Source organism: Mus caroli, unplaced genomic scaffold (assembly GCF_978045245.1).
Source record: "Mus caroli unplaced genomic scaffold, Mus_caroli_1 scaffold_16, whole genome shotgun sequence".
In the NCBI taxonomy this organism is placed as follows: Eukaryota; Metazoa; Chordata; class Mammalia; order Rodentia; family Muridae; genus Mus; species Mus caroli.
In genome coordinates, this window is record NW_028227271.1 from 100,474,315 (window position 1) to 100,501,409 (window position 27,095).

At 41.7% G+C, this 27,095-nt stretch overlaps 1 protein-coding gene across 1 annotated transcript in view; it reads right to left on the reverse strand.

Annotated features, from left to right (window-relative positions):
* The window catches only part of Oxct1 (3-oxoacid CoA-transferase 1), a 130,558-nt gene that overhangs the window by 52,224 nt on the left and 51,239 nt on the right, over positions 1-27,095 (reverse strand). The window contains exons 8-13 of the mRNA XM_021182934.3: positions 16,239-16,346; positions 15,041-15,155; positions 13,444-13,538; positions 11,179-11,227; positions 5,009-5,081; positions 4,348-4,423 (exon numbers count right to left, since the gene is read on the reverse strand). Coding sequence (XP_021038593.1) covers positions 4,348-4,423; positions 5,009-5,081; positions 11,179-11,227; positions 13,444-13,538; positions 15,041-15,155; positions 16,239-16,346 — 516 coding nt within the window. The remainder of the gene's footprint in view (positions 1-4,347; positions 4,424-5,008; positions 5,082-11,178; positions 11,228-13,443; positions 13,539-15,040; positions 15,156-16,238; positions 16,347-27,095) is intronic.

Below are 27,095 nucleotides of genomic sequence, written 5' to 3' on the forward strand. Positions count from 1 at the left end.
GCAAAGGAGCCTGCCTTCTAACACCAGAAGAGACACAAAGTATTCAATCAAATTCTTAAAAGGGCTTGAAACTGAATTTAAGGAAGGAACTTTTAAAAAACATAATATTTTCCAGACATGCATACACACAGAGAGATAAAATTATTTTTGTATAAACAAGCACAGTACCCCAGTGAAGAGCTGTGATAAATAACTTATAGGGCTGGCATGATGGTTCGGTGGATAAAGGACCAACCACACAATAGGAAGAAGCAATGTCAGACCATCAGCATCCATTTAAGGTCATGTGAGTGTGGAAGCCTGGGGAGGCAGAGACAGGGGATCTCCAAGGTATGCTGGCTAGCTAGGCCAGTGGGAATGAGAAGCTTTGGCTACAATGAGAATCCCTGCCTCAGAAACTAAAGTATAATCCAGGAAGAAAGCCTTGGGCCACTACACTCCCACACTATGTAAATTATGAGAATGTCAAATTTCTAATTGGCACAGAAAGTGTGTGCACGCTCGCGAACACACACACACACACATATGTATATGTATATGTATATGTGTATATTTCAGGCTATGCTTCTCAAATGCACAAAGACTTTAAAATATGAGGGAAAGCAAGCATCACAATGTGCATGTCTCCTCTGCCTCAGGAATGTTCATGCCACACACGTCCATATGCACTGTGAGGGCCTCCTTGTCTAATGCCACACATATTACACAGCTCCGCTCTTTGGGCGGCTATTTTATTCTTTCCACAACCAGCTCTCCTAGACGACCATCAGCATCTGCATCCCTTCATAAGTCAACAATCTACTCCAGCTGTTTTCTAAAAACAGGCATCAGGAAGGCACCAGAGCAGACCCAAATGTAGACCCAATCAGCTGCACATCCTTCCCCGCTTTCTTAGCTCGTCTGGGGTTTCACCATCACCATACTGATCAGGGGATGGGGAGGAGAGAACTGCCGTTGTCAAATTTTCCCTTTTTGGATACCCAGAGCAGAGCTGTTAAAAAAATCTGTGTACGCGAGAGCGACACTGCATACCAAGAAGATATTACAGGACGAGACAAATAACATCTGCACCATTTTCTTGTTTTAAAGCCTCAGAGTTTATTATCTTCTGACACAGTAATGACGGATGCCAGAAGCTTGGTGCGGAGAGCTCACGACTCATACAGCCAATGAGAAAATTATTACGCTTAGTGAAATGATAAAAGTCAATGAAAAACGATGAAATAAAGCTCAACTTTCCAGTTTCTTGACTGTCAGATTTTGTAATAAAAACATATCTATACTTTATTAAATTTACCTAAGTCCTTGAAAGAAATAGCAATAGATTGCTTCCTAAACTACATAAAGGAGGGCAGAATACATCTTAACAAGCAACAAAAGCAAGACATGTATCTGAAAGCATGAGGAGTTTGGCCCTAGACTAATTGTAAACCTAGGCTGAGCAGGTTCTACTCGTTCCTGTGGCATTCAATGTCTTGGTTGGGTCAGTTCAGTTTTAGGCATGTAATCTCTCTTTCATATTGCGCTGCACAGCGTTAAAGAAGATGGACATGAGAGCCAGGTCCATGGAGATCAGTGCTTTCTAAGTTTCCCATCACTCACTGCTAATGAAAACACGTGTCCCAGATCCTATCATTTGTAAGGGGTGGAGCCGGAGCACAAACTGATCTCAAAAGGCAACTGTATGTATGGCCTTTACCACCCTGAGTCACACAGGATAACAATATATACCATGCACCACGTACAAAGAGGTCAAGAATGGGTTATCAGTTAAAAAAAGTCAAAGACAAATGAATGATGCTGCCAACGCCCATGACCAGAAATGTCTGGCCAGATCAAAGAACACTTTGCAAGCTTAGTTTCTCAGCTCACCAAATGTCATTTCATAATGATCCGGCACTCCCCAGGACCATTCCGTTGGAAATTATTATTTTTTAATGGCAATGTACAGTTGGCAGTAAAAACTTCCACTCTCACTGCATGTTAAAGCATAATAAAAACAAGCAGTGCATGTCTTGACTCTGTTTACTGATGCCCAAGTTCTCCAAAGGGAGGCTCCTTGCTGAACAGTCTCCATCCAGAAGCCTCACAAGAGCCAGACTTTCAAGCCACAGGGTTGAGAAACAGAGACTCGTGCAGCTCAATGCTCCTCCTTTCTGGGGTCAATGCTTTTGTTCCTTCCCTGCCCAGATTCCAACTCTTCCACTCAGGTCATCTTCTTAGCTTATCAAAATAATAGCCCATCCACTTGCCACACACTGTGAGTCAAGCTCTGTGACATTTATTCTGTATTTCCCTGTTCCTTTATATAGGCCTATAAAGCGGGTTTCACTACATCATTCCTATTTTACAGAAAAACCAAAGCAGGCAGCTGATCAGGTTATAATTGCTCAAAAATGACAGCAGATCTCAACTAGGATTCATCTCACCATGGGGTCCTTTTTCTCAACTACTAAGTTAGGAGCATCACACTCTAGTCTCAAACTCCCATTTTAATATCAAAACAAAAATGCTTTGATGCTAAAAGTTTAAGGTATCAAGTAGTCTGATACCTACCTATTAGACTGCTGAAAATGATATCGTCAGGGAAAGAACCCCAGTCCTGCTTTTCTAAGGGCCTTCTCCTACGCCACCTTGGTTTCTTATGAAATTTGCAGGTAGAATACATTCTGATTTCCTATCCTAAAACACACTCTGTGACTTGTCACTGTGACACACTGGGTGATAGCTGGGACACCACTGATTCCTGCAGAGTCTCCAAAAACTGCTATCACTATAGCCACACCTGACTTGGAATAACTCATCTTATCACAACTCAGGTAGCAAAAGAAGCCATAGTCTTCTAAGAATTGTTACTACAGATGGTCCCATGGTATTTTCCCATATGCTTTAATGATGAATGACTGGGTGACAATTATTTAATGTGTTCCATTTCCTGACCTAGTTGCAGGCTGGAATCACTCGAGTTGCTATACACCACGCCAACGCCAGGCTATGTCAGAGGTTAATCAAACTAGAAAAAGCTTGGCTGGAAGCAAAATTGGCCTCAGTTTTTAAGATTATTTTTATTTATGTGAATGTCCATATGCATGTATGCCACATGTGTGTCTGTGCAGACCAGAAGAGGGTGACAGATCCCCTGGAACTAGAGTTATAATTGGTTCTGATCCACCTTACCTGGGTGCTGGGAACCAAACTCAGGTCCTCTGGAAGAGCAGCAAGTGCTCTTAACCATAGAGCCATCTCTCCAAGCCAAGCCGCAGTACTTTTTAACCTTTGAGATGACTCCAATATGCACTAATTTGAGATCCAGCGCTTTAATCGCTATTAGATTTTAATTTTTCGGGTAATAGTAGATCAACAAGGCCAATGTAACACAATTTATAACATAGCTATCAATTATGTAAATCTAGCATGTCCAAAAATTTCTTTGAAATAAAAGTAAGAAATTCCAAAATAAATTATCATAGAGCACCAATATTAGTTACTTAACAGAAGTCCTTTTAGCTAGTGCTACAGATCAACACATAGGAAACCTGAAACACACACACAGACACACACACACACAAACCTGAGCCAGCAGCCACAGTGTGCTCACCCCAGGAACACATATCCACTGTATCCTCCATGTAATCTCACTGTAATAGCCTTTTCATGCCCAAAATCAAAGGAAAGAAATTCTGTAAGCCTTTTTCCAAAGCTAATGCGGAGACCTCCTCCTTGATCTGCACCATTAAATGAAAACCTGCTGCCTTCTGCAAGCATACTTAACCACCACAGGTTTTAAATTCCCTAGTGGAAGACAATGTGACTATCGAGTCATACAACCGATCAAGAAAGGATGCTTAATCACTGTAAATAAGAAAACAAGGATTAAACTACAATCAACAAAATTTCAAAGAAGCGATCCTTGTTCTTTCCAACTCTAAATCTTGCTTGTAATAAATGTTTGTCAGTTCTGATATTCAAGAGGTGATAACCAATCCATTTTCTCAATCTTCTGTTTCTCTTGAGAAAAAGCCTCTGTGACATTTCTGGTCATTGGTCCCAAAGACACAGTAAACACTGAGCACTTCTCGGGACTGCTAAATTAAATTTAGGCAAAGTATGGTGGCTCATATTTGTGGTCCCAGCACTGAGGAAGCTGAAGCCAAGCTATGAATTCAGGGCCAGCCTGGACTACAGATTAAGAATTTGTCTCATCAAAATTGATTCTACCAAGAAACGAATGTATTTCTTCATTTTTGATGATTATATTGCGCACACACACAGCAATTTGAGGGTCCTCCTTAATGTTATGAAAGTATTCTGACCCAACATAATTCAGAAGGAAGAATGTCTACTTACAGGTATCATCCAGTTGGCCAGGTCACCATACTTAGAAACCTGCATGGCTCCTAACATTGTTAGATTGACATGTCCCCTAGGAAAGAAACAAGAAGTATAGAGCAAACCTCACAAGCTTTATATCTCCTTGGCTTTTAAAGCACCAGCAGTTAAAACAATATTATGGCCTGAAATGCATCTGGTTCCCGCTCCTAAATAGATCAGCTCTAAGCTGATACAAAGAAATAACCATTAAGGGTTCTTCAAAAAAAAATTATAGCCTATATCGTCTCCAGGAACAAACTAAACACAGGTGTGCACAGTGAAGTTTGTTTCCTTTAGTGAGAGAGTGTAACTTGTTTGGAAGACAAACAGTGGCTGCAACATGAGCCCACAGTTTGAAGAAACTGTTGGGGATACCTTTTAATGCCATTTTAATCAAGCTGGCACAAAGATGCAAACTCTATGCAGGGCGGTCTTTTCAAAGTAGTGAGGTGGATATTTCCGTGCCCGGACCTCAGTGGGAATCATTTTACAGCTTTTCTGTGGCTGAACAAACCCTGGTCGTTTTAATGGGACTGTGGGCAATGGGACTGCACCTCAGAGTCTTGCTCACGGGCGCAGGGGGATGCGTCAGCCCACTCCACCCCGTGTGGATTCAAGGAGCTCCGTTATTACATACCCTCTAATCATGGCGAATGACTCATCGCTGGAGAAGAAAGAGGCTCCTGGGAGGACAGTAACTGTTTCCTTTCCTAAAGGCACACACAAGAGAAAGAAGGGAGGCAGGGAAGGAACTATTAGATCTCTGAGATTATGACAATGGACAGAGAGGTCTGTGATGTGTCTGCTTCTGAAAGACTCTACAGTGCAACCAAAACGCATTTGCTTGTGAGGTAGCCACTGGCTGCCCTGAGAAGAGGTGTATTTTGTCACGGACACTGTTTGGCTTTCTCCCTGAAAAGTGACAAGAATCAGCACTTATGGGATTCCTGCTTGAAAATTCTCTATAGGCAAAGTTCCCTCCAGGATCTGTAGGGTGCCCTTCAGCATTCCTGCTGTAGACACTGACAACCTGCAGTTAATGACTAAAGCATGCTGAGATCTAACATGCAACACAGTGGCGATGGGCACCCATACCACATGGCACATTTGAAACACTTTCTGAAAGGAGACCTCAGATGGCAGCTGTGGAAGGATGAACAGTCATTAACTTGATCTTGTCAATCAGTCATTTCACAACGTAGACACGCATCAAATCAACCCATCAAACGTGAAACATTGGATATATGCTGACTTTAACTTGCCAACTGTGTTGGCTAGCTCTGTGTCAACTTGGCACAAGCTAGAATCACTGGGAAGGAGGAAGCCTTAATTGAGACAACGCCTCCATCAGATCAGACTGTATACAAGCCTATAGGACATGCTCTTACTAATGATAGATGGGGAGGGCCATTGTGGGTGGTGTCATCCCTGAGCTGGTGATGCTGAGCAAACAGTGGGAAACAGGGAAGCTGTCCTCCTCCATGGCCTCTGCTTCAGCTCCTGCCTCCAGGTTCCTGGCCTGCTCCAGTTCCTGTCCTGACTTCATTTGATGATGAATGGTGACATAGAAGTATAAGTCAAATAAACCCTTTCCTCCCCAAGTTGTGGTGGTCATGGTATTTTATCACAGCAATAGTAACCCCAACTAAGACACCAATTATATCTTAATAATTCTGGGGAGAAAATCTAAAATAAAAGTAAGTGAACAATATAGAAAGGACCTCCCTAACTCCTTATTATCGTTAAGCCTGACCCTCCCTTGTTACATTCCAGCACAGAACAACATCCATCTTTTTCTCTAGCTCCTATAAGCTGTGAGTTTCTTTCCAATCACTTACTTTCATGAAATCAAAGAATACCTCTGAACACATTTAATACTATTTCCTAAAGACTTTCTTGGAAAGACTTCTAAAAAATTACACTTGGGGAAAAAACTTCACATTTGGCTGGATGTGGCAGCAAATGCCTGTAATCCCAGAACTCAGAATGCTGAGGCAGAAGGATCACCAAAGTCTATATAGCAAATTCTAGGCTAGCTAGAATTGCAGAATGAGACCCTTAATCATTCAGTTGGCACACTAGCTACACTATCAGTGCCTTGGTGAGACCCAAGCTGCCTGTCTTGTGTGGTATACTTTCACTCTGCTCCAGGGCTTCAGAACATCATATGGTCGCCACTGGAAAAGTGCTTAAATGCCATCTGACCAAAGTAAGTCCACTGTCTCAGAACACTCCATCCTTCCCTCCGATGAAGTAAGGTAGCTAAGGAAAGGAAGAAAAGCTACCACTGAGGTCAGAGAATACAGGAAAAGCTCACAGATGCATCAGAGCCAAAAGAGGTCTGGCCATCCCTGGCTGTGCATCACAGCCACACTGCCTACCTCTCAAGGACTGCTGAAAGCTAATGCTTTTATTGATATCCCCCACTTCAGCTCAAGTATGGGAAGAAAGTAAGCCTATTTATATCATACTGAAATATTTACTGCCGGGGGGGGGGGGGGGTGGTTTGATTCTAAATAATGGAAACGTTTTCTCCTCTTCCAAAGTACCATAAAACTGAAACGCTTTGGGGAACACTTTCATGACATGGTTAGAAGTGGCTTTTAGACAGCACGCAGGACTCAGAGGTTCAGTGAGATCATGTATGTGACGTCCTCATTCAGAGCCTGGCACAGAGTGGCAGCCCCACGACATCAACTCTCACCATTATCACTATTACTGCTCTCTCCAAATCACTTAGAAAAAGAGGCAGAGCTGCTACCCCTCCAGAGATAACTGCATAGCATCAACAACTGACTTATAAAGTCAGGCTCCTAGGCAGCCTGCATGAGCCCTAAGCTTTAGCACATGCGCAACACAGCCAGACCTCATCCAGACACAACTTCCCCATCTGGCACAATCAGATCCTTGCCAGTTGTGTGAGGTAGACGGACAGTCATAGAGGAAAGCTGTAGAGGGCATGAAAGAGACATAAACATCCCATGGCTTTGTTTTCTGAGTAGTAAATCACAACGACGTCCAAAAGGTATTTTCCACTGATGATACATGGGGGCCAGGGGGTGTTCACAATTATTATTATTACTATAATTGTTAGCACTGTGTAGGAAATTCTAAGATGAATGAGGGGAGTTCTGGCTTGCTAAGAGCTGTACAAAGCATAATTTTATTTAAAAGCCCTTAGAACAACTGTCATGGGAAGGGACCCAGGTCCCTTCTAAGGCAGTCTTATAAATTACTCTCTTCTGAAGCAAACTTATCTACCCACATCTTCATTTATCTACACTGTTAATTTGAGTGCAAGCATGTTCATGTGTCTTCTAAAGCATGGCTATATTCTTTTTAAAGTAGTTATATACATGCATTTTTTAATTTATGTTATTTATTTTTGAATGTGTGTGTGTGTGTGGTCAGAGGACAATTCTCAGGACTCATTTCTCTCCTGCTGCCCTGTGGGACCCAGGGATTGAGCCCTGGTCAGGCCGGTTCCTAAGCATCTCCATAAGTCACTCCACTAGCATGACTTTTATTCATTTATAACTGCTGTACGCATGCCAACTGGTTATCCAACCCAAAGATCAGCCCTGAAAACATACATACCAGCAACATTATTCAGACTGAACAGGTTGTATTATAGTCTCAGGAATACACACGCACACACACACACTTAAAGAAATTTGAAAGAGAGCAAGGTAAAGTATACAGCCTTACTTCTAAGGCTCAGGGAATACTGCAGAGGAAGGGGCAGAAAGAATGTAAAAGCAGGAAATCAGGAAGGAGGGCTGTCAAAAGATATGCCATGGAGAAGACACAGCCATTGTAACCACAAACTCACAGCTCCTGAATGTTCCTACACTGATAAGCATGGCCCTGACAATAGTCAGGTATGGATGGGGAAGGGCCCACAAAGCCCAACCCTCATTTCTGAACTATTTGCTCTCACAGGGAGAGAAGAAGTCACTGCCTTCAGTTGTGTACCCACTGCTGGCTCCACCAGGTCCCAATGGATACCTCCAATCTAATAGTCACACAGGTGACCCTGGTTGAATTAAATGGATCATGAAACAAAACAGAAAGTCCAGAGTCTGAGGGAAGGGGAGCCATGGATGTGGATGATAGGGATGAGAGAGGGGTGAGAGAAGAGAGAAAAAGGATGCACTAAGACACATTCGGAAATATCAACACACAACCCGTTTCTGTGCACACATCTAAATCTTTTCACACAGCCTTGTCAGGAGAGTCCATTCATTTTATCCTCACCTAGTCCTTTGGTTCACAATTCAATAGTGTTTAGTAAATAACTACTGTGAGCACCGAACAAAGCTGCAAACAAAATTCAACCACCATAGACTATCGGTTCTCAAACACGACTATCCATCAGACTCCCACAGGGGGCTTCTACATACGTAGACTGCCCCCTCCTCCAACTCACCCAGTTTCTAATTCAGTACATGGGTAGTAGGAGCTGAGATCTAACAGTCATGGGACACGCTGCCACTGTGGATCTGGAGACTTGGAAAACTCCTACCCTCAGGGGGAAAAGGAGCTCACAGCACAGCAAGAGAGAGAAATAGTTACAAGGTAAAATGACGGGTGAAAGACACTCAATGTACTGTAGGCTCTGGAAGGAACATTCTTGTCCTGTGGAAGGATTGGAGGAGGTGAAATGAGCCAAATGTGAAGGATTGTTATAAGCTATTCTGATGGTAAATTAAGAGTGCAGAGATGGTGATGAAAATGAATGGAAGACTCCTGAGCATACACTAAGTGCAAAGGCTATTGGAATAAAGGAGTGATCCTAAGCAGAGAAAGCCCAATAGACATTCAGTGTAAATCTGCCTGTACTTCAGTATATAGGCCGTGATACTCCAGAAGTGGCAGAGTCCTCAAAAGCAGGGTGAACTTTGGGGAGGCTGTTCTAGTTGTCACAGGATGTTTGGTAGCATCTCTCTGCACCTGCTAGATGTCAGTAAGGATTGCTCCCAGATATTTCCAGATGGTGACAAATGTCCCTAAGAGCCTTTTGAAAATGGCCACTGGAGAAATTACACAGCGAAGCTTACACAGGCCACAAGATGTCCAAGGTGATTATTTCTAAAGCAGTTTCCATGAATGGTATGTCTCTAAGAGCATGACTTGTATATTAGAAGAGAACAGCACCCATAGGGAAGTGAGCAGGGCTCATATTTAATGATAGAGCAGAAGTGTGGGAATTATTAGAAATTTCACCAGTTACTGTAGGTTTGTACCAGATTCCCATAGCACCTACAGGCTGCCATCTATGCCTCTCTAAAGCCGGCTTTTCAGCAGGTGTAACTCAGTGTTTGACAAAGTCATAGAGGAGGAATAAGACACGGGGAGCTCAGGCTCTGATGACCTTATCTTGGGCACTTTAGGATTATAGCAGTATTTCAGAACCGGACAATGGGTAGCCCCATTGGGACGGAGCTACTTCAAATCTGTATAACGTAGGAAGCCCTCCAGTTCAACAAAGTCACAAAAAAGAGTAACTACACTTCCAAGAAAAACGGAATTTACAACGGCAAATGCAAATATCCAACTAACATAATAAATTAGTCAAAGCAAGCAGCAAATATTTTCACAGATCAGTGAGCTCCTGCTAAAGGGTATGGTATTATTCAAGTACAGCATTGGTTAAATGTCATCGCATTATCACACCAGGCCTTTCAGAGTTGAGTTGTGTTAGCTAATTCAGATACTGAACCCAAATGTGCCTAACTTCCAAAAATCCCGAGCGTCAGACATCAGTTTGACAGCTGGCCTTTATGTTCAGCTCGCATTACTTCTGAGAGTTACACATACTATTTCTGAGTGCAGAGTAAGAACAATACTTCTGTGGGGGCAGAACTAACAAAGGCACTGAAATTTTCCTAGGACAGAAATTAACTTCTCAAGAGCAGCTCCATTCCAAAGATGAGCCGAAGGCCAACGGAAAAGCAGTGTCACCTCAAGCATCGTGACAGTTGCCAAAGGCCTGGCCTGTTCATTCTCTAGGTTGCTAATATACTTCATGTCCCTGTCAAATAACAGGCTGATAATAAAAGGCAAAGCACGTGACTACATGAGCAGAAGAGAATACAGTGCTAGAGTCCCCAAGTCAAAGAGACTCTACTTGTCTTCAGGTCACAGCCTCGGCATGAACTCAGTGACCTGGTACAGACTTAGGCAACCCTATCTGCAGAGGACCCTCTCACGCTAATAAGGCCTACAGTACAGAATGGTACACACTGTCAACAATCAAAACTCCAGTGCACCAGCCTAGTACTGTGTATCCACTCCCACTTTCTCTATCCACTGAAGCCTGAGGCATTTCCACTTGGGGTTGGCCAATGAAGGCCCAAGCAGGAGACTCAGAGGATATCTTCAGTCCACCAAGTTCACTGTAATTTATTTGGTGGTCGTTTTTAACCCAATGTCACACTTTCTGTTGGGTGGCTTCTTTCCTGCCACTACCCTTTAAGAATAAAGGAGAATAAGTCTCTGGGAAATCCTCATCGTATCTGAGTTTCCTTCATACTGTCCAAAAGCTTGGAAATTGCCTATCTCTGAACTCTTCATGTCAATAACACCACGTAAGGGCTGCCATTACAAGGACACTTACATTTCCTCCTTTATCACAGCTGAGACTGGATGAGAGTGACCTCAAACACTAGAAGGGTCATTTCCATCCTTTGTTATAAATAAGATGAATTCTTTCCAAGAAAGACAAAGAACTCGGATCAAATTGTTGCTGGTATTTAACACAGAACTAGCAAAAGAAAATGGTGAGAAAAAAAAAAGTGAATTTACCTGCATTGATGAGATCAGCATCAGCTTCGTCTTTCAGTGGGTATGGGCCCTGTCAATCATAGCAGAGCACACATTCAGTGAGTGACAGAAGCGCATTTCTCACTGTCACATGCTAAAAGTGTTTAAATGCCTTCCCTGAAGATCTAGAAAGTTAACGTGAGCAAGCTCATGTCCATATCTATCTTGTTTGTTTTCTTTTCTCTTTTTCTTTTTTTCCTGAGACAGAGTTTCTCTGTGTAGCCCTGGCTGTACTGGAACTCACTCTGTAGACCAGGCTGGCCTAGAACTCTAGATCTGCCTGCCTCTGCCTCCCAAGTGCTGGGATTAAAGGCATGTGCCACCACTGCCCAGCCCCTGTTTGTTTTCTAAACACAGAGAGAAAGGTGGTGTGGAGTTGGAAGTATGGAGAGGAGGGTAGGATTTGGAAGGAGCTATCTCCAATTAACCACCCACAAAGGAAAAACTGTGTTTTTAGTTGATTGGTTAGGTGGGTGGGTGAGTGGTTTTTTTAGTTTTTTGTTTGTTTGTTTGTGTGTGTGTGTGTTTGTTTTTGAGATAGGATTTCTCTGTGTAACAGACCAGGCTGTCCTAAAAGTCACTCTGTAGACCACAGTGGCCTGGAACTCACAGAGATCTGTCTCCCAAGTGTAAGGTTTAAAGCAGTGTGCCACCACTGCCCCATGGCAAAATGACTTTTCTCCAACAGAGTCTAACTAGGTATACAAACACCACTTAAGGAAAGGCCTCAATTCCAGTAGTAGCTGGTCAACAGAAAATGAACCCAGTGGTATATTTGGAGGGTTTTATCTCATAATGTTTTGTATGTTTTGTTTTAACCTTACAGGTCTTTGATATTATGGTTCTGATTTTGTTTTCATGCTCTGTGTGTGTGTGTGTGTGTGTGTGTGTGTACATCTGTATGCGTTTCTTGTGCTTTTTCTTTGTTCTCTTTTCCTGTTGGTTAATTTTATCCTAATCTGGCTTGGGTATATTTGTTTATCTGTTCCTTTTACTCTTTAGTTACCTGCTTGCTTCTCTTTGTTTCTAAATTCTCTGTTTCCTAATGAAAAAAAGATGGGTGTGGCAGAGGGGTAGGAAGGATTGAGGAAGACCTGGGGAGGGGGAGTTTTGATTTGCATAATAAAGTGTATAAATCCTCTATTTGCAATAAAAATTTAAATTATTTAAGATGTATATGTTGGGTGAAAATTGTTTCAATAATAAAAAGCAATACAAACTCATTTTGTGTTTTAAGCTTGTGATCTTTGGTGGGTTGTAACTGTCTTGGCCCACACAGAGCCTGTGGGTCACAGGTCCAACGTACCTGCAACCCTTTCCAGGAGGGCTTCGAATGACAGCTACACATGTGTTCTTTGGCTACAGGGCCTTGGAACAGCAGTTCTTTTGTTTTGGTACACAACACTTTGCAAGTCTGAATTTGGAATTCTAATTTTACCTCTGCTTGTATCTCCACACGGGCATCCTTATGTTCTCTTTGCTCTGTTCTCAGAAGGATATTTAAAATATATAGTTGCGTATGTTTGTATATGTGTATACATGAATGCATGTACATGCATACATGTCTATATGCATATGTCTGTGAAGATCAAAGCAAGCACTTCACATGCTACACACATGTTTTCTGCTGCACTTGAACTAATTTCATATTCCTTTTTATAAAGTAACTCTGATGACTTGAATGGAACCAAGAATTTTTATATCGTAACATATACCAACAGAAAGGGAGGAAAAGGAAAAGAAAAGATAGGAGTTAAGAATGAGTAAACATGGCTATAAATTTTTAATTACTCCCAAAAGTGGGGCTGAAAACTATCTTATAAAGAAATTGAATAACACCTAATGACAGACCTCTGGACACTTCTGTTTAAATATTTGAAGTGGATAACTCACAGAAACTTACTTTTTCTCTGTCTTCAAAATGAAAAAGGTGATCGCTCTCGACAACCTCAGAGTTTCCTCAAAAGTAACAGCTTTGACATCAGTAGGAACCTGCTTCTATCCAGACACACAACATTCTTATGTCTCTGAAAATGGCCATGAGATGGCTCAACTGATCAGTGTTCACTGTGTACCTGTGGTCATCACACATATTGTCCATACAGGATATATATTCTTCTGTATATATAATTTTATCACAGTGACAGCAAAAGTCTACTGAGAAATAATAAAATACTGGAAAATAATAGAATACTAGAAAAGCATAACCAGTAGCCAGCAGCTATCATTAAAGAGAAGTCAACTTACCAGGCCCAAGACTCCATTTTCACTTTGAAGATGAACAGTCATGTTGGGACTGATAAAGTTGCTGGCCAGAAGAGGGATCCCAATACCCAAGTTAGCTGGAGGAAAGACGTTAGTTAAGGTGGAACACAGCAGAAGCAAAGACTGGGCTCTGAGTCTTTGCACATGCCAACCACAACAAGAGTCTTCTTTAGAGGGAATTGTTATGAATATAACTGAATAAATTTTCCAAAAACTCTCTGCATACTCGTGGACAATTCTCAAAAAAAAAAAAATTCTAATTAGTCTTCATTTTCCCACAAACATTATTGTGCTTTATCACAAAGATCAAAGGTATGGCTTCAGAGGACAACCAAGGTCATTTTAGCAATAATGTAAGTCAGACTTTATTTTTATTTTATATGTGTTCAACAAACTGGATTCATATATATTTATGACTGACATTACTAAGCATGGTTTGGCCTTTATTTAAAAACTATTTCTACTATACTAAGCCCTCACTAAGAAGAAAGAACACTTAAAATTCAAAAAGAAATATATTATTTTTTAAGTTTAAAGGAAAAAAATTCTGATCAGACCAAACTGTCACTGTTTTGATGGCTGTAGTATGACTGAGATATCATCAGGAAAGAGAGGAGGGTGCACTTCAGTCCCGGCTATCTCCCTCCCTTGCCTGTGCGTACAATGGATTATGGCTATTATGATAACTCTCATCCCCCAAGTGAATTCTGAGCACAGCACAGGTGCAAACTGTACAACTGAGAAACTGAGAGGCCTTGAGGTGAAGACAGGAGGAGTAACAAATTATCTCAGTGGAGATGACTGCAACTCACAGGAAACAGGAACTCATAGGTGAAGAGGTTCTAGTTCTGTCTGCCCTAGGTCTGTAAGTACAGCTTCACAGGAGTCAAAAGTCCATAAGTATTTGTCTCATCATACACCATGTGTATTGTTTGCATTATAGTTCATTATCTAGTATACTGAAAATTAGCAAAATGGCAAGTGATCTTGCTATTAAGGGCACTCAAAGTTCAGACACTAACTGTACTAAGTCATGTCTGCTTTGGTGATTTTTGACAGAGATGAAAGGTATGAGGTACAAAATTTGAATCAATCATGGAATACTTTTACAAAATATCAGATAAAAGAGTGTACTCATAGGATCTTTAGCAAAGGAAGCAGAGGTGTGTTAAGAAGTTGGGTTTTTATGGCTCGTTGAGTGATCAAATGTCAGAATACCAAGAAAATAAATAGCACTGGTCACAACCATGATTCTAATATTTGAAGACCCCATCTTGAGCAATAGCTCCGTCTCAAAACTTCTGGCTAAATGCCAAACCACAGCAATGCAATGTAAAGTCATCAGTTACTAAGTGTATTTTAGTTGCCATCAAGAAAGCAAGCAGATCACAAATTTAAAAAAAAAAAAAAAAAAAAAAATCTTGCAACGCCTGGATTACATATCCCATCCTGTAAAGTTTGACTGCTTTTAAAGTTAAAGTGAAGTAGACAAGAATCATTATTCAGAGGCCTAACAGCTCGTTGAATGTGGAAAACCAAGGACTGTATGTTTGGAGCGGCTCGGGCTGACAAAGGATACCATACATGCCGTCCTCAAACTCCAGGGCGGCTCTCTTGATGATTCGCTCCCTCACATCTTCTCCAGGCTTACCAGACTTGGCTTTTCCATCTCCTTCCTTTCGGAGTGATAAACGCTTCCCAGTGAGCAGAAACAAAGTACCTGTGGTTAGGGTCTGCTTTCCACTTTAGCATTGCTTGAATATAAAGATTTTCGGGGGAAAAATAGCACTCATTACTGGTAGGAGGCACGTCCTACAATATATAAGGGACCATTTTATAAGAAGAATGCGTGGGTGGTGAGTCATGACAGAAATCTTTCTTTAGGAAGTAAATAGAGACGGTTAGATTTGTTTGAAGAGGAAGAGAGAGCTGATTGCACTGAGAAGCAAGCAATCCCTGGTCTTTGCTGTTCGGCCTGCTGTTCTGCTCTTTAGACTGAATGCTGAATTCTCGTCAGGTGTTCAGAACCTGAGCCTGATGAGGAGAAAGCCACAGGCCCTGGACATATCTCCTGGGGCTGTCAGAATGTGCTTGCTGTGTTCCTCCCACCTGCAGTGGCCAGACTGGCTTTGCTCTGTAGGCCTCGCAGGAACCATGGAAACAGTCAGAGGACGGTTTACGTTACTAAATCTCCTTAAAACAGACTGCTCTGTTTGTAAATCGTCTACCCTAGCTCTCAGGGCTCCCAGGAAGTGGTCTAGGATGGCATACTGTCTTTATCCCTAATACTCCTAACATCCCCACTATGTACTTATTGTAGTCCTAATCCCTAACATCAACTGAGACCTGGTAGGTCAGTCATTGTGGAAAAGCCCCAGTCCTCCTAAACTCAACCCCTGGACACCTTCAGACCTATCATCTGCCCATAGCTCAAAGCTAGTTAAAAATGATATTCTTCCGGTATTCCATATAAGCAGAAAACTATTTCAAGACAGACATTTATAAGGAAGCACTAAGACTCCAGAGGGGTACAGTCTCCCAAGGTTGATCATTCATCTCAGTCCGCTAAGACAGCGGACAGACCCAGACTCGGGGAGCAACCATTGCATGCATTCCAGAACCCTGGCAGATGTGATGGCCTACAAAATCACAAGACGTGGGGACACTGTTCCCGGGCAGATACACAGCCAGTTCCTTTCCAGTGGACTTTCCTGGAATGGCCTGAGAGACATGTGTCTCTGGTAACCAGGTTTATATGGACTGGCAATGGAAATTACCTCAATTCTCTTCTCATATTTCTCTCCCTTTATGAGGCGGTGCACATAAATCTTTGGAATGTGGATATCTTCTGGGGCAAATGAGCCAATGTCTACAATTTCTTCAACCTAGAGTAAAAAAAAAAAAAGGCTGTTAAGTGAGACAGTGAAAGCATATGAGTCTATATAAGTGCATGCAACACATACCAGACTTTTCAGACCCACAACTGAGAAGAAACCAAAAATGCATATATTTATCTGAATGCAAAATTCGGGACATAAAGTGACAAAACTTGGCCTTTTCCAAGAGAACTTCAGTTACAAATTCATCCCATGCATGAGGACAGCTGCTGGGACTTGTGTAAACTGCAGCTCATCAGCGCAAAGCTCAAAGACAGGCTCCTTAAATTAATGGGAAATTTATCATATCAAAGAAAAAATCTGCAACAACATCTGTGTGGTCACTTGCAGAGGTTTTCAATATAGATGCAAATGTCACTCCCAGCCAGCTTTAATTACTCCTGTTGTTCACTTCCCAGCATCGTGACAGAACTGTAATCATCCAAATCATTTTACTCAAAGATGGATAATTGATTTTAATGTGGAAATTTCAAGAAGGAATTATTAAGTAATAACTAGAAATAGTCGAATTAACTCAAATCAGAGTCATTCACAGTGGCATTATTTTGCAATAATATAAAATGTTCCCAAGTTCGTCTGCTATTTTAGGATTCTTTTTCTTTTTCTTTTTTTTTTTTTTTTTTTTTTACAATAACATAAATGAACTAAGAATGACAAGGAACAACAACGACAACAACAAAAAAAAACAAACCTAATCTCAACATTTAATTCTGGTTAAAGCTAATTTTGGTTAAAGAATCAACTTTTTCATGACTGTAGAGAAAAATCTCTTGTGCACTGTGCACCTGTCAATAAAAAGCTGATTGGCCAATGAGCTGAGGCAGGATTAGAAGGTGGGACATCTGGCAGACAGAGGGGATTCTGGGAAAGAGACAGGCATAAAAGAAAGATTCAACCAGAGACAGAGGAAGATGGTCAGACAAAACTGAGGGCCACATAACCACGGACATGGCAGCACTTAGACTAAAATGACAACAGGATTCTTAAGGTATGAGCTAGTCAGGGAACAGAGCCCTAGCTTTTGGCCTTGGCATTTATTCATACATAAGAAGTCTCAGAGTGGTTATTTCCTGGGAAAAAGTGACCGGGTGGAAAGCTCACAATTGCACATGACAAATGCAAAATCAGGTTCATTGATATCACATGTGCTACGGCTTGACTCTTGGACACTTTTCATGGCCTATATACAAAGAGTCAGGGCATCTTCAGGTCACTGAGAGGAAGGTCACTTTTATGGGACCATATCCCCTCATCTGTGCATTATGCTCTCTGGCCACAGCTGAAGTAAGCAGGCTGTGTGTTCCATCCTACATCCCCCACTACTGTTCTCCAGCACCCCTTGGAGGCCCAACGTCCGTGGGCTTGCATAATCATGAAGGAGCAATTCAAAGCCATAGCCCAAAATAATCCTTTTCTCTTCATGAGTTGATTACCAAGTCTTTCAATATAGTGACAAAAATTTAATACAATGCCTGAAGCAAACAATCATTTACTTCAACGAGCTGACTTATTTAAACAGGCACAGTTGTTTTGAATGTGCTGACTAAAATATTAATGAAACATCCCAGAAGTCTGTGGAGTTAAGGCCTCACTATGCTATTTTGCTATCCTGTCTCTCACCAGGCTCCTGCTGCAGAGAAGGAACACAGATTTCACATAATTAGTACTATACACTGCCCCCAAGGAGCCGAAGAAGACCAGGGCGCTGGGTGGGGACTGTTTCTGATAAGAAAGATCTGGGGGAAAAGTTAAAACATCAGGTAGGAACCATGGTGTCTGTGTTGAGTCAGTGTGGAGAAATGGAGTTGGGAACTAGCAAGAGAGACAAGGATTTGTGGGGCCACATGTCCTCCAACAGGGAATGACAAGAGGGCTTCTTGCCCCGAACTCTTGTCTCCCCCTCTGAATCATCCCATAGTATATTCACCATTTATTCCTATTCCTATTCTCTCTGCCCCTCCTTCCCTCCTTTCATCCCTTCCTCCTTCTACATTCTCTCTCCTTTCCTTCTGCTCCCTCTTTTTCCCCTCTTCTTTCTTTGTCTCTATCTATGTGGTATATATCCATGCTTGTAAGGGTGTGTGCATGTATATATACAGGTGCACATGCACATATGTGCACAGGTATGTAGAGGCCAGAAATTGACAATGGTGGTCTTTCTCAATCTCTCCCGCCCCTTATTATTTCTATACAACGTTCTTTCCTAAGCCTCTAACTCATCAATTTGGTGAGGCCAACTGGCCAGTGAATTCTAGAGACCCAAGGATTACAGATGTTTGCTGCCATGCTTGTCATTTGTTATGTTGTTACTGGGGATCCAAACTCGGGCCCTCACATTATACAGCAGGCACTTTACTGACTTGGCCATTTCTCCAGTCCCTGTCCTGACTTTATTTCTACAGAGTAGGTGAGGAGCAGGTTAAACAAGCTGGAAGTGGCCCTAAGAAATGAAGCATGGGGGCTGTATCTCAGCTTGGCTGTAACCTTACAGCTCATTCACAACTTTACCATGTTCTCAGTGTAAGCCTTCAATGAAGTTCTTGGCTTCAAAAATGTTTCTATTATATGGGGATACATATGAAGACTTAATATTCAAGAAAATATTGACCACAGTATGTAATATAAAGTCAGAAGCATCAATAGTCAACTGTTAAGAACTAAATAGATAGAAATAAATATTAGATATCCTAACAGAATGAACCAATTATTATGATTTTGTAGTATTGAGTAACAGCTCACAATTTGCTTCATAACAATAGAAGATTTTTACAAGCAAATATTTATACATATATGCTTCAACATAACTACATCATTTTCCTTTTTTTCTTTCTTTGTAAACTAGTAATCACAAAACATGGTAGATATTTGGACACTTGCATACTGCATTGATCAATTCAGGGCAATTAGTATTGCTTTTTAACACTATTGTATGTAGACCCATGAAAAGCAGAAGCACCGTGAAATTCTAATAATTCCTCTCTTTGGGTAGCTATTCGTGATTTCTGTGGGAGGGTGTTGCTTGCAGATGCCAGAGGACAACCTCAAGTGTCATGCCTTAGGTGCTGCCCACCTTGTTTTGTCAAACAGTCTCTCACTGACCTGGAACCAACCAAGTAGCTATGATAGCCAACCAACAAGCTCCAGGAATCTCTTGCCTTGGTCTCCCAAGGCTAGGAGGCAAATATCATCGTGCCAGGGGGAGTTAAATGTAAGTCGTGGGAACTGAGCTTAGATTCACACACTTACAAGGCAAGCACTTCACTGACTTACATATATCTCTAGCTAAAAACATTTGAGGGTTAGGGTAGGCGTCCACAGCCTCATAAAGACTAAGCATACTGTCTTAGGGTTTTGCTGCTGTGAACAGACATCATGACCAGGGCAACTCTTAAAAAGGAAAACATTTAATTAGGGCTGACTTACAGTTTCAGAGGTTTTTTTAGTCCATTGCCATCATGGAAGGAAGCATGAAAGTATATAGGCAGATGGTGTTGGAGGAGCTGAGAGTTCTACACCTTGATCTACAGGCAGTAGAAGACTGTGTGCCACATTTGGATGTAGCTTGAGCATAGGAGACCTCAAAGCCAACCCCCACAGTGAGACACTTCCTCCAACAAGGACATACCCATTCCAATAAGGCCACACTTCCTAATAGTGCCACTCCTCACGGATCAAGCATTCAAACACATGAGTCTATGAGAGCCATTCCTATTCAAACCAAGACACACACACACACACACACACATACTCCATCACTAAATCCCATCCACAGACCCTCATAAAGGCTAAGCACTCAAAAGACACACTAGATACCAAATAAATGTTTTCCCAACTAGGAAACATAAAATATAAAAAAGTATAAAATATAAGATATATTAAATATGAAACATGTGAGAGATCTCACAATTAGACACACACCTAATTAAAAGGGTATGATTAGAAGAAAATAGAAAAGCTGTAAAAATCAATTAAAACCTTAGAAAATAAACTACCGAAACCTTTTCTCTATTATCTTGATGACAATAATATGAATTCTTTTTTATATCTAATGCTATTCCAGACAGCCCGGCCTTCAGACATTCTGCTGGAATTTACAATAGCAGATTCCTAATGCGTCTTCTGGGTGAACCTTTTATCAAGATCAAGGACAACAATAGAATAGGGGTGGTAGTCCTCACTTAAACTGTAAATCTCAAGAGTAAACAACCACTATTGATTTCTCCGGTTCCACCAATTAGTCCCCTCAAAACTTATGAAATCAAGACCAAGTTTCATTATTAAGGAGAATTATAACGCAACTTTCACAACAAATAGAATAAACGTGCTCTAGTTTAAAACTTTAAAAAGCAACAATTCCGTGAAGCATGAATCAGTTCCACACTTTATAGTGCTAATTTCTGTATTGTAGAAAATGCATGTGCACCATTTGTCAAAACAATACCAACACAGGACTGTGCCAAACACTTCTATACAAACAAACAAACAAGAGCTTTCTTGGTATTGGCTAGTGGAATTGGTAGCAAATATTTGAAGAACAAACCAAAAGGAGAAAATGTTTTCAGACAATCCAGGAGGGGTTCAAGGAAAACAGAACAAAAGAGGGAGCATCATCTTTATGGTATCTGTGCATAGAACTGAAGACGGTGCTGGTCTTGCATGTTCTTGAGACACACCCAGAAAGAGCCAACAGGGTAATTTCAAAGTCCAATGTGATTAAGCTACATAATCGACACGGAATGAAGTAAGCAGCTTACAGAGGCCTTCCAGTAGAGACTGCAGAAGGCATCTGTGATGTTACCAGAGCAAAATCAAAGGACCAGGAAATAATGGGCAAATGAAAGCATCCTTCAACAAGCTCAGGACAGAAGAATGGCCGATAAGAACAGCCCAGCCTTCCCCTGGCCCTCTGAATAGCTGTCACACAGCCCCATCTGGTACTGCTCAGAGTCCACACACTTGAGGCTTCTCTAATTAGTACTTGTCTTCCTTCAGTCATCAGTGGGGAAAACAGAAGCTAGGAAATACTAATCATTATTGATTTGAATTTTGTTTTTAAAGGTTTACTCTCTCTGCCTTGCACCTTCCTACTTTAAAATTCTGAAAAGTTTTATTTTAAAGCCCGGAGAAAGATACCTATTTATCCCAGATAACAGTGCTTTTGTATTTCGTGGAAAACATCTTAGAGGAGCTATGAGGAGACGCGGTTTTTTTAATGATCACCTCAGTTTGTTACATCCATAAACATGAGCCTGACCCTAGAAGCTGCTTGTGATAACGGCTGAACACCTGCGGAAGTCTGCAGCGGTGGGAAAAGGCTTCCAACCACACTTGTTTCCCAAGTCCCAAGTTTCACAGAAGGATAGGAGGAACACACTTCTTTTGCCAGGGCAATGGTCCAAGTCTGAAGGAGAGGTTCTGTGGGTGATGCTACACTTGCCCAAAGAAGGAGAGGAGGAAGAGCAACTGTGGAGAAATATTTATCTTTACAAACGGACAAAAGAAACACAACAGAGGATGACGTCCTACTTAAAGCCCCATGTACTGGCTGGTTTTGTCTGTCAACTTAACACAGGCTGGTCAAGTTCGTGATCAAGGAGGGAGGCTCCTTGTGGGTGGTGCCATCCCTGGGCTGGTAGTCTTAAGTTCGATAAGAAAGCAAGCTGAGCAAGCCAGGGGAAGCAAGCCAGTAAGTAACACCCCTCCATGGCCTCTGCATTAGGTCCTGCTTGAGTTCCAGTCCTGACTTCCTTTGGTGATGAACAGCAATGTGGAAGTGTAATCTGAATAAACCCTTTCCTCCCCAACTTGCTTCTTGTTTTGTACAGGAATAGAAACCCTGACTAAGATACCCCATGCTAAGGAAGAACTCGGCCAGTTAAAACATATGAGACAGTAACATGGGAGCTTAAGGGACCACGAACAAAAATGCATATGGACATCTTCACAGAAATGCACAGCGACAAAAGAGCTAAGGAGCCACCGACATGTTAATTATACTTGTTTCTCCAGACACCATTAGAGACAGTAGGGAATATGATGGCAAAGCCGTCTCTGAAACCTGGCAGGTCTGATATCATGCCAAAGGACACTCTACAGTGTCCAATGAAACAGCCTCTGACTTAAAAAATAAAATGAAAAAACAAACAACAACAACAACGACAAAAAAAAACCGCTGCTGCTATTGCTATAGCTGCATTAAGAATGACAAAATTCTCTGCCTGGACAGAAGACAAAGGAAACGGAGAAGCTCGATTGCTTCCTGCCTCTATTTCTGCCATAGGAAGAAAAAGACAGTGCTAACTTTTTTTTTTTTTTTAGGAAGAGCCAAATCCTAAGACGAAATATTGATTTTCTGAACTAATTCTAGGCTTCAACATATTATTTCCCAGTATTCTTTAAAAGCCCGAATATACAATCATGGAATTGCCACCAAGAGACAAACAGTGGCGACGTCAGCAGATGAAGAGACAAAGAGCACTCCTTTTCAGGATGAGGGTCCGCCCACAACAGCGTATGCCAATGGCTTGACAGTTGGTGCGTATGCGGCGTAAAGAAGGGGCAGGTGTAACTGGACAATACACAATCTTCCTCCAGTTCACACCTTGCAAAATAAATTCTACTTGTCTGTGACCAGCTAGTTCATAGGAAAGCCAGGAAAGAACACATTGTGTGGTTTCACACAGCACCAGATCAAGCCACTTATGTAGGAGCATTACAGATTTAGTGGGGAGATGTGAGACAGGTTTCATCCATTCACCAGCAAATACAAATTAAGCACAGGTGAGGTTCAGCAAGGAAGTGGGCAGGAAGCTTACTCTGGTGTGAAGAGAGGTGGCAAGCTGCCAAGGTCCAGCCTCAGCATCAGGAGAGGCCTGGGGGTTGGGGAAGGGGTAATGGGAGCCATGCTGATTCAATAATGACCTGGAGTCAGTAGTGGATGCAAGCTGTCAGTTCAAGTTCTCTCTCTCTCTCTCTTTGCCCAAGAATTCTTATCATTCTTCCTTCTTCTCCTTTCTATTCTTTTGTCTTCCCCCAATCAGAAAGCCTGAACCCAGCCTTTTATTTACTAAAGCTCCATCATCAAGGCTTGGATCATAGTTAATACGTTTTAGAAATTCATAAATTTACATAAAATCTCTGAGTTCCGGATCAACAGTCCCAAGCCCCGCTTCCTTAAAACAGAGACTAAACACAAAGCAAAAGTACATTTCCTTATAGGTTTCACACAGCCTGCTCTTCACCGGTAGCTGGGCACAGCTCTTGTGGTTTCCTGGTATAGCAGGCAGCTGTCTTTAGTAACGACTTTCACGTAAGAACAGAAAGGTGACAGACTACTAAGGTTGAAACAATTTCTTACAAAGCTTTAAAATGTACGCAAGTAAAGCAATGCCATAGCCTCGTGTACTCTCTAATACTATTTGTTTTTAGCTCATTTATAAGCTTTTCTTCTACATGATAAACTCATCTATCATTTGCTTGTATTTTATAGATTCCTTCTTTTCCTACCCATGTCTTTTCTTCTTGAGACCAGGTTAACTCTCTCTCTTTGATGTCCCCAAGTTCGCTGTGGCTAATTAACACAGCAGTCATTGGACTGGACGATATTTGTATTTCCTCCTAATTCCAAGCTCAAGACCGAGTCTATCAATGAGCAATTTCTACAAAGGACTCTTTAGGCCTCTGTAGTTATGATGTCTCGATCCTTTCCCATGGCATTGAAGGCCAAACAGAAGCTCTGTTCCTTGTCCTCCACAGCCTCATGGCCACCTCCACTCCTCATTCCTGAGAACCACATCTGTTTCACTTACTATGGAGTGATTGGTTCTGAGTAATTGGGGGGGGGGGAGTGTATTGTCCAGAAAAAGAGATAGAAATAGAAAAGACAGTAGATCAATTTCAGGCCAACAGCAGTCATCAGCACACGTGGGGATCATGGGAATCAATACTCAAGGGACAGGAACTGTGTCACACCTCCCCTTACAGAGTCATGCCAGACCTGGAAACAAGCAATTCAAAAAAAACCCAGAAATGCTGGAGAAATACCCAGCAGTTAAGAGAACCCAAGATTCTACAGCTAATCCTACATGTCAACTCCCAAGTGTCTCCAAGTCCAATTCTGAGTGATCTGACATCCTCTTCTGGCCTCCATATGCTCACGGTGCACAAACACAACATACAAGCAAAATATCCATACACATAAAAATACGTAAGTCACTGTTTAAATGTAAAAGTAAAAGTGGGTGTGGTAGCACCCACCTTTATTCTCAGCTCTTAGGACACAGAGGCAGGTGGATCTCTGTGAGTTCAAGTACAGCCTGGTCTATATAGCCAGTTAAGATCTGCAAAGGCTACATAGTGAAACCCTAATTCAGAGATTCAGAGCAGGGGGCAGGGGGAGAAAGAAGGAGAGGAGAAGGAGGAAAAGAAGAAGAAAAGAAAAAAACCACAAATATTTGAGGGCCTTACAGATCCTTAGAATGATGGTGCCATAGTTTTTCTTTGGTTTAAGTTTCAGGAGGGAATGCGCTTCTTTAACAATCAAATGTAAGCTGCAGTTGGTACACACACACACACACACACACACACACACACTTTTAGTTCTTTAACCTCTTCCTATGGAAGAGAAACCTCTGCTTGCAAGGTTCCTAGTCTTTGGTTCTGTCCTGCAAACATCTTTGTCAAGGTCTTAAGTGAAGTTAGGGAGGTCCATGTTACTGTGAAAGAGCAAGAAAGCAAGCAACAATTCCGAGCAGGCAGACTCCTGCCTCTATTAAAGAAAATAGTCCAGGTTTATGCCTCTGAACAGTTTCTAAAAGTGTGAGCTAGAAAAACCAAACGTAGGGAACCAAACCACTTTTTTTAAATGACCAAGAATAGGTTATCACCAGAGTAAACCCATATCTTAATACCATAGTTGGAGAGTCAGACTTTATTTTTTTACAACCGAGTTGTTTTTCAGTGCAATCAAAATAGGTCCCTTGGATTGGAACTATCCATTGGAATTTGGATGGCTCACCAGTAGGTACACAACTAAAGGCAGCAAGCTCTCATCCTAAATTTAGTGATAGCAAATAGTTCAGGAGTTAGAACAGTTTTTCCACATGTCTGACTGAGGACAGGCCCACTGTTGTGCAGACTCAGTGCACACAACACTGTTGTGCTGTGTCTCTGGTTGCTAATGCAGATGGGCCCATGTAAACTAAATGGGTCACTAGCCAAAACAAAGGTCATGAATCTGAAAAGGGAAGTGGCTGGGATGGAGTGGGGATGATGGAGATGGGAGTGAAGTAAGAGCCAGAAGATGAGTGAGAATAGAATACATCATATACACATAAAATTATCTGTAAACAAAGTCAATCGTGAAAAACAAGGAGAGAAACAATGGCTCTGGGGTCCTTACTGCCTCTCTCCCTACAGTCTGACCTCATGCCGGTCCCTTTACCTCTCTGCCCCTTGACCCTCATTTCAAAGTGGACTTCTATCAGAGAGAGTACAGTGTAAAATCATGTGGTAATTTCTGGAGAGCCTCTGCTATCACTGAAGAGGCAAGTGCATGCCAGCAGGTTACTGCTGCATTTTAGAGTATCCTGGAGTGGAGAGAAACGAATCTGCACTTCTAGATGGGGATGTCTTTGTGGTTTGGGGGAGGAGGGGATTTTTCAAAAACTTGAGGTGGAAAGGGGGTAGCTAGAAAAGTTCCATCTGGATATCATAGCAATAACATTTGTGCTTGGCCTAATCATTGCATTTTCTTTTACATCCTAGGTAGGATTAGCTATAATAGTAATCACTTGCATTTTTATTTAACATCCTATCGCTCAGTCACAGTTGCTCTTTAGCATCATTCTCTACGCATGCCCAACCTCCCACTTCCTGTAGCCCACTATGAACTGGTGCTATCCTGCACATTTTCTAGGTATATATAAGCTGCTTTACTTAACATCTGAAACAAAATAAGTAAAAATAAGATTATGCTTATTGCGTTAGAGAATGATACAGGGCCAGAAAGTAGAGCTAATAATAAAAATAGTGTCTACTGGTTTATAAATCAGGTAGGCTGGTAACTATGAGAATGAAGTTCAACAGGAATTAAATCTAATACCACAAAATGATGCCTGAGCCTCTTATTCTTAGAATAATGGCAGTGTTTATTGAAAACATAAGAAAAGGGCTTAGTGAACCATAAGCATAAAGACCACAAAGACATCCCCATCCAGAAGTGTGGATTCTTTTTCACCACTTGCTAGCCAATCTTCAGCCTCTTGTTTCTCATTATGCTTTGCCCAGGAAGTGCCACTATTAAAAGGTGTGACCTTGTTGAAGTAGGTGTGTCACTGTGGGTGTAGGCTATAAGACCTTCATCCTAACTGCCTAGAAGCAGTATTCTGCTAGCAGGCTTCAGATAAAGAAGTAGAACTCTCAGCTCCTCCTGCACCATGCCTGCCTGGATGCTGCCATGATCCTGCCTTGATGCTGAAGGACTGAACCTCTGAACCTGTAAGCCAGCCCCAATTAAATGTTGTCCTTATAAGAGTTGCCTTGGTCGTGGTGTCTGTTCACAGCCATAAAACCCTAACTAAGACATATGAATCATGAAGACTGTGGACCCTGCATGAAAATGAGAGGAGCACTTGGAACCCTTTTCAGAGTTTTGCTGAAAATAACTCAGCCTGTTAAATCTATGGCTGACAGCATAATCAATAGAACATATTTACCCCAAAGTCAGAATATTACCAG